General features: G+C 38.6%; 1 protein-coding gene across 1 annotated transcript in view; it reads left to right on the forward strand.

Moving 5' to 3' along the window:
• The window catches only part of CHSY3 (chondroitin sulfate synthase 3), a 238594-nt gene extending 228290 nt beyond the window's left edge, over positions 1 to 10304 (forward strand). Inside the window, exon 3 of the mRNA XM_079772738.1 lies at positions 7847 to 10304. Coding sequence (XP_079628864.1) covers positions 7847 to 9409 — 1563 coding nt within the window. The 3' untranslated portion in view covers positions 9410 to 10304. The remainder of the gene's footprint in view (positions 1 to 7846) is intronic.
• Positions 10305 to 18327: the final 8023 nt, after the last annotated feature.

Genomic DNA, 18327 nt, shown 5'->3' on the forward strand with positions numbered 1-18327 from the left:
ACAGGGGGCAGGAGGCGGGAGTCCTGCCCCCTGCGCCTCTCAACAGCAGGGTAGCCCCTCTCAGTGGCAGCGGATCCGTGCCTCTCAATGGCTGGATAGGCCACCCCGAGTCCCGCCCCCCAGCCTCCCACCGCCCAATCGTGGGCGTAGCGGAATGATGGTAATTTACATGTTACTCTATTATTAGATAGGATAAAAGCCTAAGTGACCAAACGACCGGTCGACCAGTTGCTATGACACGCACTGACCACCAGGGGGCAGATATTCAATGCAGGAGCTGCCCCCTGGTGGTCAGTGCGCTCCCACAGCCAACCTCCTGCAGTCCCTCCCCCGCACCAGCCAATCTCCCACAGTCCCTACCCCAGCCAGCCCCCTCGATGGGCCCCGATGGGGGGGCAGGTGGCTAGCCAGTCAACCTCCTTCAGCCCCTCCCCACAGCTGGCTGCCCCTCCTCCCATTGGCCCCGATTGCTGGCCAGGCTGAGGGACCCCACCCATGCACTAATTCGTGCACCGAGCCTCTAGTGTATTATAAAACGGTTGCTTAATGTTTTCCTCAGTTCCACGGCTACAGGTTTTTGTGGGGGGTTTTTTTGGCGGGGGGGGGGGGGAGAGGCGGGGGGGGGGGCGCGGGGTGAAGGCTAGTTTTTCATCTAGTTTTTGTTTTTTTAAATAGAAATAGTGTGTTAGTGCTATACTCTGTCCCTTTTTTTAGGAAACATACTTATCTCTGGAAACATTACTTTCCCCTGGAAAGAAAGCCCTTCACCATAGGTTTGTTTTTTAATTACATCTATTGGGGTGACATTGGTTAATAAGATTATGTAGGGTTCAAGTATACATTTCTATGATACATTACCTGTACATTGCATTGTGTGCCCACCACCCAAAGTCACATCTCTTTCTGTCAGCAGGGATTTATTTGGGCAGAGATGTTACAGTTCTGGGCTTGCCAATCTGCACAACGAAAAGGCATTGGTCCTCTCTGCTGTCTCCGATTAAACCTGCCTCATGAAAACATGGCTTAGCTGTTTAGTTCTTTGCTTTCGGTGGCTCTGTCTCTTCTACTTCCCTTCTACTTCTCTGAAGCAAAACATTTCCACCAGGGGCTTATATACCAGCCCTGGTCAGCTTAGCTCCTGCTCCCACAGTTACATACATAGAACCATTGCCAGGCAGTGTATTTTTCCCGGTTACTTTGAGATCTGCTGTTCTTGAACCCTTTTGCCACTGACATTGCTCCGCTTGGCCTTTTGTCTCCACTTGCTTCCAGATGATCCTGCTCAATCTCATCGACTTCTGGAAATTCTACACATATTTTAGTGACTACGTATTGTTCCATTCTCTTCCATTTTAAAGCTGGAGGTTGCTGTATTTTATTTTTAACATTTCCTATGTCTTTTTAAAAACTAGCCTTTTTTTGAGGTATAATTTACATTCTGCAAATCCTCCCCAGTTTAATAATACTAAGTAAAATTATACAGTGTGCAACCATTACCACAGTCTAGTTTTTTGAACTTTGCATTGCTCCAAAAGTTGCCTTATGCCTCGTAACAGTCAACCCCCCTTACTGTTTCTTTTAAGATTTTAATTGCTGAAGTTCAAGGTCCTTAATTTGCATGGCTGTGATCATTCCAGAAATTACCTCTGCTATGTTTTCATTAGTAATAAATGTAAGGGGAAATGGAAGTTTAATCTAGTAGAAGATTAATAACATACAACTATATTTTGGCATTTATTCTTCCACTCTGGATTTTTCTAACACGTTGTTTATAGCTTCTCAGATCATTTCCTTACCAGAGGGTGAGATTTTGAGTGATGGATGCACTTACAGCTCTGGGGTCAGTCGGGACACATTGATGTTAATTGCTGCTGTGATTTTGTTACTGTGACATGATTTCCCCTTTCAGGCTAAGGCTCTGGAGGCACCATGACATCACTTGAAAATTCTGTAAAGGAGAGGAAGCCAAGTTAAATTAGCGGTCCTGAATTATTTCACATAAGTAATATACTTTTAAAAGTAAATTTTACACTTTAAAACAATATGCTACATGCAAAATTTAGCAGCAAAACTGGCTGCTTATTCTAGCTTTAGTCATAATGTAATTCTTCTCATTAGACCTTTGGTTAAATCACTGAGCCCTCTTGAGCCCTGGTTTTCTGAAATCTCTACATTAAGTTACCTTTCTTTTAGCAAAATGTTGAGGACTTTTGTTAGCAGAAGGTGCCTTGATGGCAAGTTAGGTACACTGAATCACTGAGTGTGTGTGCTCAAATGATCACTTCCCAGACATTTCTAGAAGTGAACAACGATGAAGCGAGCCAATCAAAGGGTGCCACTCTCATTCTCTGAACACTCCCAGCTAAAACGAGCAATCTCAGGAGCAGGTTGGCACATCCCTGAACGATTTATTGTTCATACAGCTATCATTTATGAAGTGTTTTCTATGAACCACACACAATGCTAAGCATTGTATATATTATTTTCTTTTTGAGAAACATTTTAATATACATTGAGGTAGTTGGCATTTTCCCTTTCGTAAATAAGGAGACTGAGATTTAGACCGACTGGCTAAGAAGTGGGTTAGAATCTGTGGAGCCAGTGCTCAAATCCAAATCTGGCTAACTCCATAGCCAGACCCTTAAACATTCTCATCTGTAACATTTTCATATCTATCCTGTATAGCTTGGAGCCCCATATATACTATAAAAGTGGAAGATTTGTGTATGCTGTATGCTTCCCAATGGAAAATGTAACATAAATTCAAGATGTTCTCATTATTACTGTACTACCTGAAGTATGTAGTAATGTGCTATTTTTTAAATATACATTTTTATTGATTTCAGAGAGGAAGGGAGAGGGAGAGAGAGAAACATCAATGATGAGAGAGAATCATTGGTCAGTTGCCTCCTGCACGCCCACTATTGGGGGATGGAGCCCACAACCTGGGCATGTGCCCTTGACCGGAATCAAACCCAGGACCCTTCAGTCCGCAGGCTGACACTCTATCCACTGAGCCAAACTGGCTAGGGCTGTAATGTGTTATTTTTAAGGATTGCCCCCATCCCTGTCTTGGTCTGTTTGCAGTATTTCTGCAAAGGAATACATTAGAAAGATAAGCACTATAGAGACAGCTTGGGTTATAAATGATGAGTGATGCAAGTTAGTTAAACATTTCAGTACTAAGACATTATTTGTTCTATTACAAAATGTCATCTTTATCAAATTGTCCAGCGTTAATCATGTCAGTATCACTAAAAAGAGCTGGATAAGTCTGCAGTTTAACAGTTTATCTCTGAGCAATGTTTCCTTTTTCTTAGTAATATAAAGCATGCCTTAAGAAAGCATAGTTTCAGATAGTCAATACTTTTTAGAGGTGGTACAAATAGTAGACTATATGTGATCAGAAGGGTTTTTTCTTTTAACCTTCTTGCATAGAAAGAAAAATTGTATATGGAAAATTACATAAAGTAAAATGTTTTTAAAATTCGGGTAAAAATAATAATACTACAAAAATGGAGATATAACAGCCCACTGCAAGTTATAGATTTAATTTGATTTAACATAGTTCATAGTTTCAAATAGCAATTGGCATGTGTTTTCAGAAAAAAAAAATTGGATGAAACTGAATCAAATCAAAGTCTTGAATCAAACCCAAAATCCTTCTCGAAATATCTACAGTTCTCGTCTTCAAAGCCAAAGGATGTTGATTTGAAAAATCTGAGTATGGAAAAGCAACCAGATGAAATACTGATGATAAAGAATCTGCTATGGTCTTGGCCTTATTCCTTTTAGGTCACCTTTTTTAGGAAAACTTTTTTTTTTTGTTCTCTCTCTGCACCCACATATTCACACACACATTTATGTACATACGTATTTGAAAATCTACCTAATTCTACATTCACGTATATGTATACTTTTAAAATAAAATATTTTATTAAGTGGAGTATAACCGACAAACATCTTAAGTAACAGTTCAATGAATGTTCACAAATTGAATGCATACCTGTGACAATGACCTAGATCAACATTAACAGTACTCTATAGCTCCCAGCTCCCTCTCTTGATCTTTGATCACTATTCTAATAGCTAACTGCATAGGTTAGCTTTACCTGTTTCTGACTGTCATATAAATAGAATCAAGCAAATGTATTTCTTTGTATATGGCTTCTTTCACTTGTTTGTGAGATCTGCCCACATTGTTGTGAATCATAGCGTTTCATTTTTTTAATTTATGCATTGCTTTCTATTAAATGAATATATTATATTTATTTATCTAGTCTACTCTTGATGTACATTTGGGTTACTTTCAGTTTGAGGGTATTTTGAATAATGCTACTATGAAAATTCTTATATATGTTTAGGTGTATGAATGTATGCATTTTTATCAGACATATATCTAGAGTAGAATAACTGAGTTTCAGGAATGTATATGGCCATTTTAGTTGATACAGGTTTCCACAGTGGTTGAACCAAGTTCCATTCTCACCAACCACATATGAAAGTTCCAAATCTTGATAGTGCATTATCAGTATGTTCAGTTTTAGGCATTCTTTTAAGTCCATAACGTTATCTCATTTTGACTTTAATAGCATTACTCTAATGATGAATGAACTAGAGAATGTATTTGTATGTTTATTGGATATTTGTATATTATCTTTTGTGAAATGCTCATTCAGATTTTTTTCTCATTTTTAATTGGGTTTGTCCTTTCTTACTAATTTGTATGGGTTCATTACATATTCTGGGTTTTAGTCCTTTTTGGTAAGATCTATTAAAAATGTTTTTCCCACTGTCTAGTTTTCCTTTTATGATCTCTCTTTTTTAAAAAATATTTTTATTTATTTCAGAGAGGAAGGGGAGAGAGAGAGAGAGAGAGAGACATCAATGATGAGAGTGAATCATCAATTGGCTTCCTCCTGCACACCCCCCAATGGCAATTGAGCCCGCAACCTGGGCATGTACCCTCACCTGGAGTGTACCCTCACCTGGAATGTACCCTCACCTGGAACCGTGACCTCCAGGTCATAGGTCGATGCTCAACCACTGAGCCATGCCGGTTGGGCTCCTTTTATGATCTCTTAACGTTGTTTTTGAGGAACAGAGTTTTTAATTTTAATGCAGCCTAAGCCTATTTTATCAATCTATTTTTATGATTAGTACCTTGTGTCATATATAAGGAATCTTCACCTAACCAAAAGTCATACAGATATTTTCTCATGTTAACTTTTAGAAATTGAATTCTTTTGCCTTTAAAAGATAAAATTGTGGAATGTAGGGGCTCAGTTTTTACCAGCTTCTATATGAATATGTACTGTTTACTGAAAAGTGACCTTATACTGTTTACTGAAAAGACCACCCTTCATTCTTCAGTGTCATATTTGTTATAAGTCAAATGATAAGTCCTACGTCATGTGTACATTTGTTTATGGATTATTTTGGTCCTTTGTTCTATTTATCCTTATACCAATATCATACTGTCTAAATAACTTTTTATTTGTAGTATATCTTTTTTAAGATTGTTCTGAGTATCCTTGACTTTTCATTTCTGTATAAATTTCAGAATCAACTTGTTAATATTAACATCAACTTTTTATGATGAGATTTATACCAGAACTACACTGAATCTCTATACCAATTAGGGAGAGTTGATATCTCACAGTATATACTAAACAAACATTGGTAAATATATTCCAGCCATATGTAAACAGGATAATATATCGGGATCATGATCAGTTTAGTCAAGGAATAAAAAAATCAACCAGTGCAAATCATCATAACAGAAAAAAGAAAAATCCCAAAATCTTCTTAATGGGTGGAGAAAAAAACATTTGCTCAACATTAAAATTCATTCATGATAAAAACTCTTTGCAAACTAGAACTGGAAAGGAACTTTAATGTGTTAAAAAGAGATACTTCTTCTCTGACTCTGGGATTGGAACAAGGATTCTGCTATAGCACATTTTACTGAAGGACTTCGCCAGCAACACGGAAACTAACTCAGACTTTTTACTTAGCAGCTGGCTTCTGCAGAGTGACAGTGCCAAAAGACAGAAGTCGCTAATCTGGAAACTGGCACAGTGTCTCTTCTACTGTAGTCTACTAGTTAAAGTAGTCACAGAGTCACCCAGATTTAAGAGAAGGGGACACAGACACCTTTCTATGGGAGGAATGTCAAAGAATTTACCGCCACCAATCTGGCACAAGTTCTTACATGTCAGGAACTATTTATTTTGCAATAAAATTTGAACTCTTACTTGGTTGGGATAATTTGAGCTCCAGTTTGATTGAATATAAAATTATGAGTCATTAATTTGCTTCATTGGGGTCTACTGTTTTTCAACATTGAATGTTGCTGTGGAGAATGCTGTGACAAGATTCATTCTTTTACTACTTAGAGCCAAAGTGGGTTCTATTTGTTTATTTTGTTTTTCTCTTGGCCTAATTGTACACATATATCTGCTTTTATTTTAAGGATAGTATTCCCTCAGACATATTTTACATACATATTTTTATCTCCTTTAGCATATATTTAATAGTATTAAATAGGTATCCACACTTTTAAATCTATATTAAATATATGTATATATGGAGATATATGTTGTATATATGTATATGTATATGTATGTATATGATGTATATGTATATACACAGAGATATATATCTCCAAACTTTTAACCTCTCTTTTATATTTCTATTATTTTGATAATTTTCTCAAGTCTCTTCTTCCTGTGTTTGCCATAAATCTCTTTCTATGCTTCTTGTAATGTAACTATCAGTGGTTTTATTATCTTCTTTAAGCTCATTTCTCCATTCCTTGAGTTCTTTATTATGGAAATTAAATTGTCTATTTCAGTGGTCGGCAAACCGTGGCTCCCGAGCCACATGCAGCTCGTGAGCTGTGGTTTGCCGCTCTGTTGACTAATGAGTTTGCCCACCACTGATCTATTTGATTGATTGATAACTTTTCTTGCTTTGGATATGTATTCTTAAGTTTGCAGTATTTCTTTTCTCCTTATTCATGAATGAAGTCACAGATTCCTCTTTCTCTTCCTTCACCTCCTTCTTTAGTACTTATCTTAATTGGGTGTGATAGAGAACTCTTTACTGATTGGTATAGGAGGAATTACCTGGCAGTTTGAAGTGTAATCTCGTAATTCTACCTTTCCCACATTTTTGTTTCTACCTGAAGTAGTGAACTTGTTCTAGACTAACAGAGAGACTTTCTGGTACATAATGATGTCAAGCATGTCTAATTTTGGATATGATCCTTTAAATCAGTAGCATAGATCGATGTAGTTTCTGTCCCACCTTACTTTACCAAGAACAGATTTTATAAAAATGGTATATCAGGATACTAAATAAAAATTTACTTCTGCTTTGGGAGGGTGATATTGTCATTCCAAGCAACAGGACATTGGGTTCACACTTCAGTTGAAAACCCACCCACCACCACCACCACCATATTTTGGAAAATCCATTCTCTACCACTGTGCCTCTCCCTCCGAGTGATCCATTATAGGGTTATGGATATATTCAATTCTTGTTTTCTTTGATACTTTAGGGTGATTTCAGAATGGGTAGAGGGACAAAGATTCTTTACTTCAAAATATATAGCTGGAGGTTAGTTGGAAGTATGCATATGAATTGAAAGGTTAGTTTGCAGTATTTGAGCATATGAATTTGACATTAAAAGCTACTTTCATTTCTTTTATATATAAATTTGACAAGCCATTTTGTTCCAAAATACCATATAACTAATTTTATTAAATATTTTAATTGACGTTTTAGTTTATTGCTTTATTTCTTTTAAAAGTTAACGTACTGATTTCCTTTTGCTTTTCAGATGCAGCAACTGTTCCATGAAAATTATGAACACAATCGAAAGGGTTATATTCAAGACCTTCACAATAGCAAAATCCACGCAGCCATAACACTTCATCCCAACAAAAGGCCTGCCTACCAATACAGGCTTCATAATTACATGCTGAGCCGCAAAATTTCTGAACTTCGCTACCGCACCATCCAGCTCCACCGCGAGAGGGCGCTAATGAGCAAGCTCAGCGACAGTGAAGTGAGCAAAGAGGATCAGCAGCTGGGAGTGATGCCTTCTTTCAACCACTTCCAGCCTCGGGAGAGGGATGAGGTGATAGAATGGGAATTCCTGACAGGAAAGCTCCTTTACTCAGCATCTGAGAACCAGCCTCCTCGACAGAGCATCAGCAGCATCCTCAGAACAGCACTGGATGACACCGTCCTTCAGGTGATGGAGATGATCAATGAGAATGCCAAGAGTAGGGGTCGGGTCATTGACTTCAAGGAAATCCAGTATGGCTACCGAAGGGTTGATCCTATGCATGGCGTGGAGTACATTTTGGATTTGCTCCTCTTATACAAAAGGCACAAGGGGAGAAAACTGACCGTGCCAGTGAGACGGCATGCCTATCTTCAGCAGTTGTTCAGCAAGCCTTTCTTCAGAGAAACTGAAGAGCTGGATGTCAACAGTCTCGTGGAGAGTATTAACAGTGACACGCAGTCATTTTCCTTTATATCTAACTCTTTAAAGATATTATCCTCTTTTCAAGGAGGCAAAGAAATGGGAGGGCACAATGAAAAGAAAATACACATTCTTGTTCCTCTCATTGGAAGGTACGACATTTTCCTGAGGTTCATGGAGAGCTTTGAAAATACTTGTCTTATCCCAAAGCAGAACGTAAAACTGGTCATCATCCTTTTCAGTGGGGATTCTGGCCAAGATTCCAGCAAGCATATTGAGCTGATAAAAGACTACCAGAACAAGTACCCTAAAGCAGAAATGACCCTGATCCCCATGAAGGGAGAGTTTTCCAGAGGTCTTGGTCTTGAAATGGCTTCTTCCCAGTTTGACAATGATACTTTGCTGCTATTTTGTGATGTTGACTTGATCTTCAGAGGAGACTTTCTCCAACGATGTAGAGACAATACAATTCAGGGACAACAGGTGTACTACCCCATCATCTTTAGCCAGTATGATCCAAAGGTAACCAATGGGGGAAAGCCTCCCAGTGATGATGACTTTGTCTTCTCAAAGAAAACTGGATTTTGGAGAGACTATGGATATGGAATTACCTGTATTTATAAAAGCGATCTTCTGGGTGCAGGTGGATTTGATACCTCAATACAGGGCTGGGGACTGGAAGATGTAGATCTCTACAATAAAGTTATTCTATCTGGCTTAAGGCCCTTCAGAAGTCAAGAAGTAGGAGTGGTACATATTTTCCACCCAGTTCATTGTGACCCTAACTTGGACCCGAAGCAGTATAAGATGTGCTTAGGATCCAAGGCAAGCACTTTTGCCTCAACCATGCAACTGGCTGAACTCTGGTTGGAAAAACATTTGGGTGTCAGGTACAATCGAACTCTCTCCTGACAGTCCAGGCAACACATATTGCCTTTTTAAAGGGGAGTTTACCTCATTGTTGGTGGTGTTATTTTTATTTTTATTATTGTTATTTTTATTATTATAATTATTATTGTCATAATTTTATTTTGTTGTCCTGGTCTTAAACAACTCTTGGTTGTCTTCCAAAGGGTGTTTGTTGACCTCAAGCAAGAAGAGTCTGCAATTCACTGATTTTTCAGATTTCTACTGAAGTCAATATATGTATTACTTTTATATATCTTTATCTGAGATTGAGTTAAATTGTGGCAATCAAATGACTTTTGAAGTTCATTCATCATGAGAGACAGCTTAGAAGAATGTTCACTTGGGGCTTACAGATGCAATATCAACTTTTATTTTGTTTGTCAAATTCAATGTGATACAAATATTTACTGGTGAAAGGTACCACAAAAGTGCTTTATGCTTCCTATGGGGAAGGGACTCTGTAACATAAACTTGAGTTTTGTAATTTATACAAGGACTTAAATATATATACAATAATTTTCTTCATCTTTAGAATTTTTAAAGTAAATGAACACTTATGATTGTATGTTTATTTTTTAAAAAGAAGTTTTAAAAATTGAGGAGTTTTGTTCCACAAGCAACCGGTACTGGCTACCCTGGTCTTAAGAAAATTATATACTCCTCACAACCGTCTGCTATAAATGCGAATGAACTTTATTTTCTCAAGGAAATATGATTTAATTAAATATTCATGTACATTTTAGAAGCTTTATGAAACAATGTCTTTCATTTGCTGGCAAGAAGATAAAAATGACAGAACCTGGTTATTTATAATAAAACACAGGTATAACAGTATTCTTTTTCAAAAACACTGAAAAAGTTGTGTTGTTTTCTTTTAGTCATAGTCAATGTATTTCTTATAGTGGTTATAGTCACCAAGATGTGCTTGCTACACAGTCTGTGCTTGCAAAAAGTTAATAAGAAATTATGGGCATGCTATTTGTATGATTACGCTTTGAATCTGGCCTTCATAAGTGATTAAAATGAGCGGCTTCTTTGTTCAATAATTTTCAGTCCAGGAGAAGCATTCCTTCCCCAACTTCTTCAGCTTTGTAATCAACCTGAAACCACAGAAAGCAGAGCTGCGAATAAAGGGGTGCCTATTGTAAAAGCAGCCCCCTTTTAGAGGCATTCCCTTACCCAGAAGTTTTGACTTCAGGTTAAAGACATTAGTACATTATTAAAATGTTTTTTAAGTGTTTTTCCCTAAGGCAGTGGTCGGCAAACTCATTAGTCAACAGAGCGGCAAACTGCGGCTCACGAGCCGTGTGTGGCTCGAGAGCTGCAGTTTGCCAACCACTGCCCTAGGGTAAGGCCCACTGGGTTCCTATAACTTGGAGGACAAAGAAGCAGTGGCTCAGAAAGCAGCAGGTGGTAGGGAAAGAAAGGTAGCCTGGCTCCGTACTGTAAGGTGTACATTCTCCCATGTGAAGGTGCCTTCATTCTCCCATGTGAAGCTCATCACCGTGGCCAAGATAGGGCTACAGATATCCTCCTGGTTATTTGAGACTCATATTGATGTATTTTCCCTGCTTAAACAGATCTTCTCTTGGGTGGGGAGAGGTAAAGAGGAGAGACACAAAGTTTTTCTAGGTCCAAGTCTAGCCTGGGCTATTTCTTCCAGGACAAGGCAGTCCTAGGCGAGGGCTCCCTGGGGCTGGCGGCACCAGAGCCTCTCACCCGGGCAATCCCAGCAGTTAGAAAATGCTTCATCTTCTGGCTTCCTCCTGGAAGGAGGAACTGCCCAGGGCCGATCTGAAAATGCACCTGTGTGGCTGCTGACCAGAGATGGGCTCCAGCTTTCTTATGTGAGAAACAGAGGAACTTTGCAATTTACCTTTCCAGTGAACATTTGTTCTCTTGTTTGGACTGCCAGTCCACATGTGGGTATTTCATTTCTGTAGCTCCCCATCTATTAACTAGGCAAAATGGTCTCCACTTTTAGATTTGAACTATCTCGGCTCTGACAAAGTTGCTTTAGCCAAGTCTGTATGGGTGAAGTGACATAAATAGTCAAACAGTTCCGTGGTGGTGTTCATTGTGGACAGCTTGTGCTGTTGGCTGGCTGAGACCATGTAGAAGGGCTGCTATTGGCATCAGGAATTTTGAGCACTTTTTTTTTTTTACCTGCTGACTGAGGTCCAGAAAATAATATCAATATTCTGATATCTGTCGTAAGGATAAATTTAAAAGGACAATGCAAGTAAAATGGATAGTGTGGTGTTGAGTGGGCAGCAGGTGATCAATAAAGATGATGTTGAAGGTTGATGAAATTGTTATTGGGGAACATTTAAACAGAACATCCATAGCTGACTAAATAAGGTAATGTCAATAACGTACATATGTTGTGCTTCAGGTTGCATTCACATTATGCTGCTTTTCAACCTTAGAGGAATTTTGAGCAATAGATACTAAACAGATTTTTTAAAATACTCTTAATTTTACCAGTATAATTCTAATAAAATTTCAGTCAGGAAATATTGCAGTGCAAGTGCTTGAAAAGTCACAGGGAATCATAGTACAAAATTATAAACTAGAATTCAAATACACCTGTATTAACTTCAGTACAGTGTGTATGTTCAAAGGAGATTGCTGAATTCCCTTGTTTCATCAGTATAATTTCACCAGTATAACAGGAGGATGCCATGTCATCCCGGGGCAGCTGCCTCATGACTAAGACTTGGGGTGTTTTAAGGGAGGCCTTTATATTTAATCCTCTGTAGAACTCTGTTATTTCAGTTGTCTAAGTTAAAGAAAAGAGCAGACCCTGATTTATTTTCTTCATTAATAAAATCACTAATAATTGCTATTTTGTAATAGTTCTTCCCAAATAACTATCTTTACTGCATGTTAACATATATACTATACTGTTCAGCAAAATAAAACCTGCAACAGAGCTAAGTCACGCTATGTAAAAAAAATAAGCTATTAAAGGAAGGGTTTGTGAAGACCAGAGCAGAGGTCAATTCTGAATTATTGAACCTGTCAAGTTTTTTAACATCAAAAAGTGCCATTAATTCCTTTCTAATGAATATGACATTATGAAGATTATATGTTACAGTTAAGGGAGTTTTATCATGTCTGTTGTAATATTAAACAATGTAATTGGGGGGGGGGGCAAAATGTCTTCACTAAAAGAGATTACCACCCCTAAGGCAAATGCTACATGGCCTCCTGTCAATCAGTTCCCAATAATGGTAACAATTTATAACAATCACTTTCAAATCTATTTCAGTGCAAATTTTAGTCTTATTGTGTGAAGAAAGAAAATCAAAGTTCAGAACAGTATGTGCTACATTTTGTCTATACAAAGGGTGGGGGGGGGAAGCATTTGTCTTTTCTGCTTAAGAAACTCAGTCTGAAAATATTAAATGGAAAATTCCAGAAATAAGCAATTCGTAAGTGTTAAATTGCACACTGTTCTGAGCAGTGATGAAATCTCGCGAGTCCCGCTCTGTCCAGCCCCATCCCGCTCGTGGAGCCCCATCTGGCCCAGCACGGGACTCACCCATTTGCCCAGCGTCTCCATGCTGTAGACCTCTGGCCTGTTCCTTTCCTGGTAGCCGTCTTGGTTACCAGATCTGCTGTCACAGTATTGTGGTGCTGGTGCTCAAGTCACCTTTATTTTACTTCGCAATGACGCCAAAGCACAAGAGGAGTGGTGCTGGCTGTTCAGAGAGGCCACAGAGAAGTCGAAAGGGGCTTCCTTCAGGTGAAAGTTCTCTATTTAATAAGGAAAGAGTTGCATGCTGAGGTTGCTGAGCTCTAAGGTAAGAACGAATCTCCTACCCTTGAAACTGTGAAGAAGGAAAAAGAACCCCCTGCCAGTCTACAGAGAGAGAGAGAGAGAGAGAGAGAGAGAGAGAGAGAGAGAGGAGAGAGAGAGAGAGAGAGAGAGAGAGACACTGCACTGGTTAAGCGGCGCATGCCTGAGTCACAGTGCTACCTCATTCACCTCTGCATCTCATCACGTGGGCACTGTATCATCTCACATCATCACAAGGAGAAAAAGGGTGAGTACAGTACAATAGCCTATTTTGAGAGACCACATTTACATAAGTCTTATAACACATTTACATAAGTCTTATCCAATTACCATAATTGTTTTATTGTATTATTAATTATTGTTATCTGTTATTGTGTCTAATTTATAAATTAACTTTTATCATAGATATGTATTGATGGGAAAAACACATAGTTTATATATGGTTCTGTACTATTTATGGTTTCAGGCATCCACTGGGGGTCTTGGACGTATCCCCACAGGTAAGTGGGTACGAGGGGAATCGTTAAAGACATATCTCTTTCGGAAGCAGCCTGTGATCATGGCAGTTATGGGACGAGTGGGACACTTAAGGGACATGTTACCAGTTCTAGGTGCTGCTGACTTGCCTGCCTTCCCCATCTTCACTTTTATTAGCATCCGAGTCATTGTCAATCGTACAGTAAAGGTTGTCTGTCTGTGTCCAGAAGCCTCCTAGAATGTCCGTTTGTGAGCAGTAGCAACAGGAGCGGTAGGAAGGCGTCGTGGAATATGCCAGTGCAGCTCTGCCCCTACCGCAGCCTCGCTAGGGCACCTGCCACCCTGCCAAGGTTGCCCTGACAGATGGTGGGCATGATGGTGCCCCCAGGTGGTAATACAGCCGTATCTGAAGCAAGCAGCAAACCACCTGGCCCTGGCACAAAGATGCCAGCATATTCCTGTATTGCAGCCACTTTGACATGCACCTATTTCCCTCTTCTTCTCTTAGGTCCGAAGCTGCCAAGGTCTGCACCATATATGACATTCCACTCCACTCAGGATTTTATTTCCATCGAATTCAATCCATGTGTGTTAGTGTACAGGTTGGTATAAAAGCTGAGATTTTTGAGTTTTGTTCCATTTCCACCCAACTTCAGTCTTTATTCATGGGATTAATTCTGAAGGAATTCGTGAGTATAAGATTAGAAGGACAAAAATTTATTTTTAATGGACCTATAAAAAGAGTGACTTCAACAGAAAAAAAGAGAGGAGCATTTTTTCCTGCAGAATACTTGTTCCTATCTGCAATATTAATCAATGAACGAATATTTACTTACAAGGTGTTTAGGAATGATACTCTCAAGCAGAAACTCTAAGACTGAAATATGCGTCACCCGAAAGCACCACTCTCACCACTCTCCGGCCTCCTTCTCTGGGTGTTCTCCATCTCTTTCTGAGTTCTGTTCTGACTCCTGTCCCCTAAGTTCCCACAAATACCACATTTTCTTACTTTATCCAAGTGGGGGAAAGTTTATATACATGCAAAATAAAACCTAAGATCTGTAGGTGAATTTCAAATTTAGAAGTATGAACCTGTCTTGATTCTGGAATTATCAGTTAAAAATGACTCAGAGCCAGAGGTTCATATAAAAATGAAAATAAATACCACAACCTCAGGGTAAGTCACTCTCTGTATCTAATCTTGTAAATATTCAGTCACCACAATCAGCTGCAAGTGTTATTTCCCTTCCCCTCTCATACCCACCAAAGTGGCTCCAATACCTATTTCTAAAAGGACAATCTTGAATAGGTAATGAATAAAATGTTAAAGGCATAACACTAAGAAAATGAGGGGGGAAGGCATTGCATTATGTGTCTGCTTTTTAAAAATCTTTTCATTTTCTCTGCTAGTGGATTCTTCTCTCCTTCCCACACCTAGGAACTTGCTAAGAGATATATAAGTTTTAGACTGTAAGTTTCTAGTATTGGTTTTGAGAAGTTGCCACTGTGTAAATCATGAACTTGAAGGCTGAAGTTAACCTACATTTTTCAACTCTTTTTTTGTTAGCAACCCTGGTCTATTTAAAGCATGCTGGAATTTATTTCTCCTTGTTAGCCAACTGGAATCCCAGGGGCAGGGCAGGGATCTTACACAGCCTCTTGAGTATTTCGTTTAGAAACAGAAGGCAGAGAATTTTGAAACCCTTCAAGTACTTCCCATTTCTCAATTAGTCTGTTTAACAATAAACGCAGGTTTGTACTTTCATAAAAAAACAACACATTGCATCAAAATATTAACTGAATTAATTATTCACTCACTTAAAGGAAAAGAGATTTCATGAATAAATCTTAATGTATATTCTTAGAAGGTATTTTGCTTTCAGAAACTGAATTTATAATGAAAGATATTTTATAATTTATTTGGTAAGCCATTATTATATGCAACTTCAGGATACAGAATAATTATGTATATGATTTATATAATTATCACTGTTTTCCCTATATCCATAATGTTCATATTTTCATACTCTATGCAAGACAAGCAGAATTCTTCAAAGAAGACGAAGAGCTCCGAAAGGGCTCAGAAGGGAAAGAAACCATCACTGCTCCTTTGCTTTTACACTTGCCCCTTAGACAATGGACAGATAGTTCAGGAAAGGGTCCTTTTGTCTTCAAACACTTCTCCCATTTGTCAGTTCATATAAAAAAACAACAACACACACACCACATTTTAATAAGGAAGGGGAAAAGGCAAAGTGATTTTTTTGTTATTTAAATCATCATTATAACAGCAAATCAGCTATTGTTCACTAAGTGCTTACTTACTCTGCACTGTTCCTGGAGAAACATTGTCTCCTTTGAGCTTCGACTCTAAAGTAGGTACCATTATCCCCATTTTACAGATGAGCAAAATGGATGACAGATACATTTTGTTCTCCAAAATGAAAATGTCTGGGTTTGAGCTGGGACGCAAACACAGATCCATCTTAGTCCAGACACAGGCTTTCTTCAGAAACAGTAAGTGAGGCAGGATGGATTGTGTATCTGTCTGTTTCCCACCTCAAAGGTCACGTAAGGTATCTTTGAACAAGATTGAGGTGCATTTGCACGGGTCTCATGTCAGTGATGGCAGAATGGTTCTGGCGGAAACATTTTCTTCCGTCCTTTCTCCCTCACGCTCTTGCTCCCTCCTTAGTTCCTTCACTTCACAAACGTACTCTAATGCCTTATGTGAGACAATATGCCAGGATAACAACTCATTTTGTTCAAACCCTGCCTTGGTAGCATCAATCCACACCAAGTGACTGGGTTGTCCATAATGCCACATTTCATAATTTGGTCACATCAAAACATCTTAATGGAGAGAAGTAGGATATTATGAAATAGAGATGGATAGTAGGACAAATATCTAAAAGAAAGACTTTAAAACCACAGAATGCATATATTGGTGTGGGTAAAAGTAGGTTTATAGTTGTTTGTATGGGAAATATAATAATTAATAAATATAATTAATAAATAATAATACAAGAATAAAATCTGTTTCACGTACGTATAGCTATAAACCTACTTTTGCCAATCCCTGCATTTTGGAGTAAAATTACTTGCACTTATATATGCTTTTAAATTGCATAATTCTCTGAACGTACTTCTTAAATAAATATAAATAAGTGTATCAAATTAGTTGATGCTTCTAAAATATATGCTTTATTGTTTTCAAATAGCTCCTAGATGTTTTAATTTTATTATTATTACTAGAGGCCCAGTGCATGAAATTCTTGTACTTGGGAGGTCCCTCAGCCTGGCCTGCACCCTCTCACAATCCGGGAGCCCTCGGGGGATATCCAACTGATGGCAGTCGGACATTCTTAGTGCTGCTGCTGAGGTGGGAGAGGCTCCCGCCACCGCCGCTGCGCTCGCCAGCCATGAGCCCAGCTCAGGCTTCTGACTGAGCAGTGCTCCTCCTGTGGGAGCGCACTGACCACCAGGGGCAGCTCCTGCGTTGAGTGTCTGCCCCCTGGTGGTCAGTGCACATCATAGCGACCAGTCGTTCCACCGTTCAGTCAATTTGCATATTAGCCTTTTATTATATAGGATTGTTTAATGAAATAACTTTTGACTATGAAGCATATAGGAAAATGTCAGTCATTTTTTTAAACAAGAGATATTTTGGGACAATTATAACTACATTTTTGGCTTTAAAAAACCCAGTAGTGCCCTGAATGGTTTGACTCAGTTGGAGAATTGTCCTATGCACCAAAATGGTGGTGGGTTTGATTCCCAATCAGGGCACATACCTGGGTTACTGGTTCTATTCCTGGTCAGGGTGCGTACAGGAGGCAACTGATCAATGTTTCTTTCTCTCTCTCTTCCTCTCTCTCTCTCTCTCTCTCTTCCCCTCTCCCTCTACATAAATAAATAAATAAAATAAAGTGAGATCCCTGCTAGTAATATATTTTTTAAAATCCAGTAGTGAGTCAGTTACAGGTATTATTTCTCTGGGCATTCTCAGAAAGGAAATTTCAGCTTTAATTTTTTTTGCAGAAAATGAACTGCAAGGAAATTGCAGTCTTTTGGGGAAAAGTCCATGGAAATGAGTCGCTTCCTCCTTCTGTGCTTTTATAGATATTTTTGAATTCTCTTTATTCCTTGACCTTGTGATACTAGTACCTCTTTCTTTCGGTGGGAACTTGTTCCTATACCAGGAACTGCAACCTGCGGCTCTTTGTTTCTCTTGTCCTCTGTGGCGGTTAGCCAAATCATTTCTCATCCTAATTGATTTCTTCAGCATCTTCAGAAAGTGTAACCTTGTATGCCTATTTTAAAATTCTTTCAGTGGATAGTTAATAAATAAAATTTTAAGTATTTCTTGAACAATACATTTCATCTCAAAATAGATAAAAGATGCATAGTACTAACCTCTTTTTGCTTTCCATGGAACCAAATGTAGTTTTGGTGTTGTTTTGATGTGGTAAAAAAACAAAAAACAAAAACAGGATATTGCTTTAGAAATTAACAGGACATCACTTATATGGGCTGTTCAGGCTCAGCTCATCTTTCCTCCTCTACATATTTGTCTTCTCCATCGACTACCCTCCTTAATCTCTCTTCTTTCTTAGTTCACCTTTTTTCATGTATTTTA

Source organism: Cnephaeus nilssonii, assembly GCF_951640355.1.
Source record: "Cnephaeus nilssonii genome assembly, chromosome: 5".
Lineage (NCBI taxonomy): Eukaryota > Metazoa > Chordata > Mammalia > Chiroptera > Vespertilionidae > Cnephaeus > Cnephaeus nilssonii.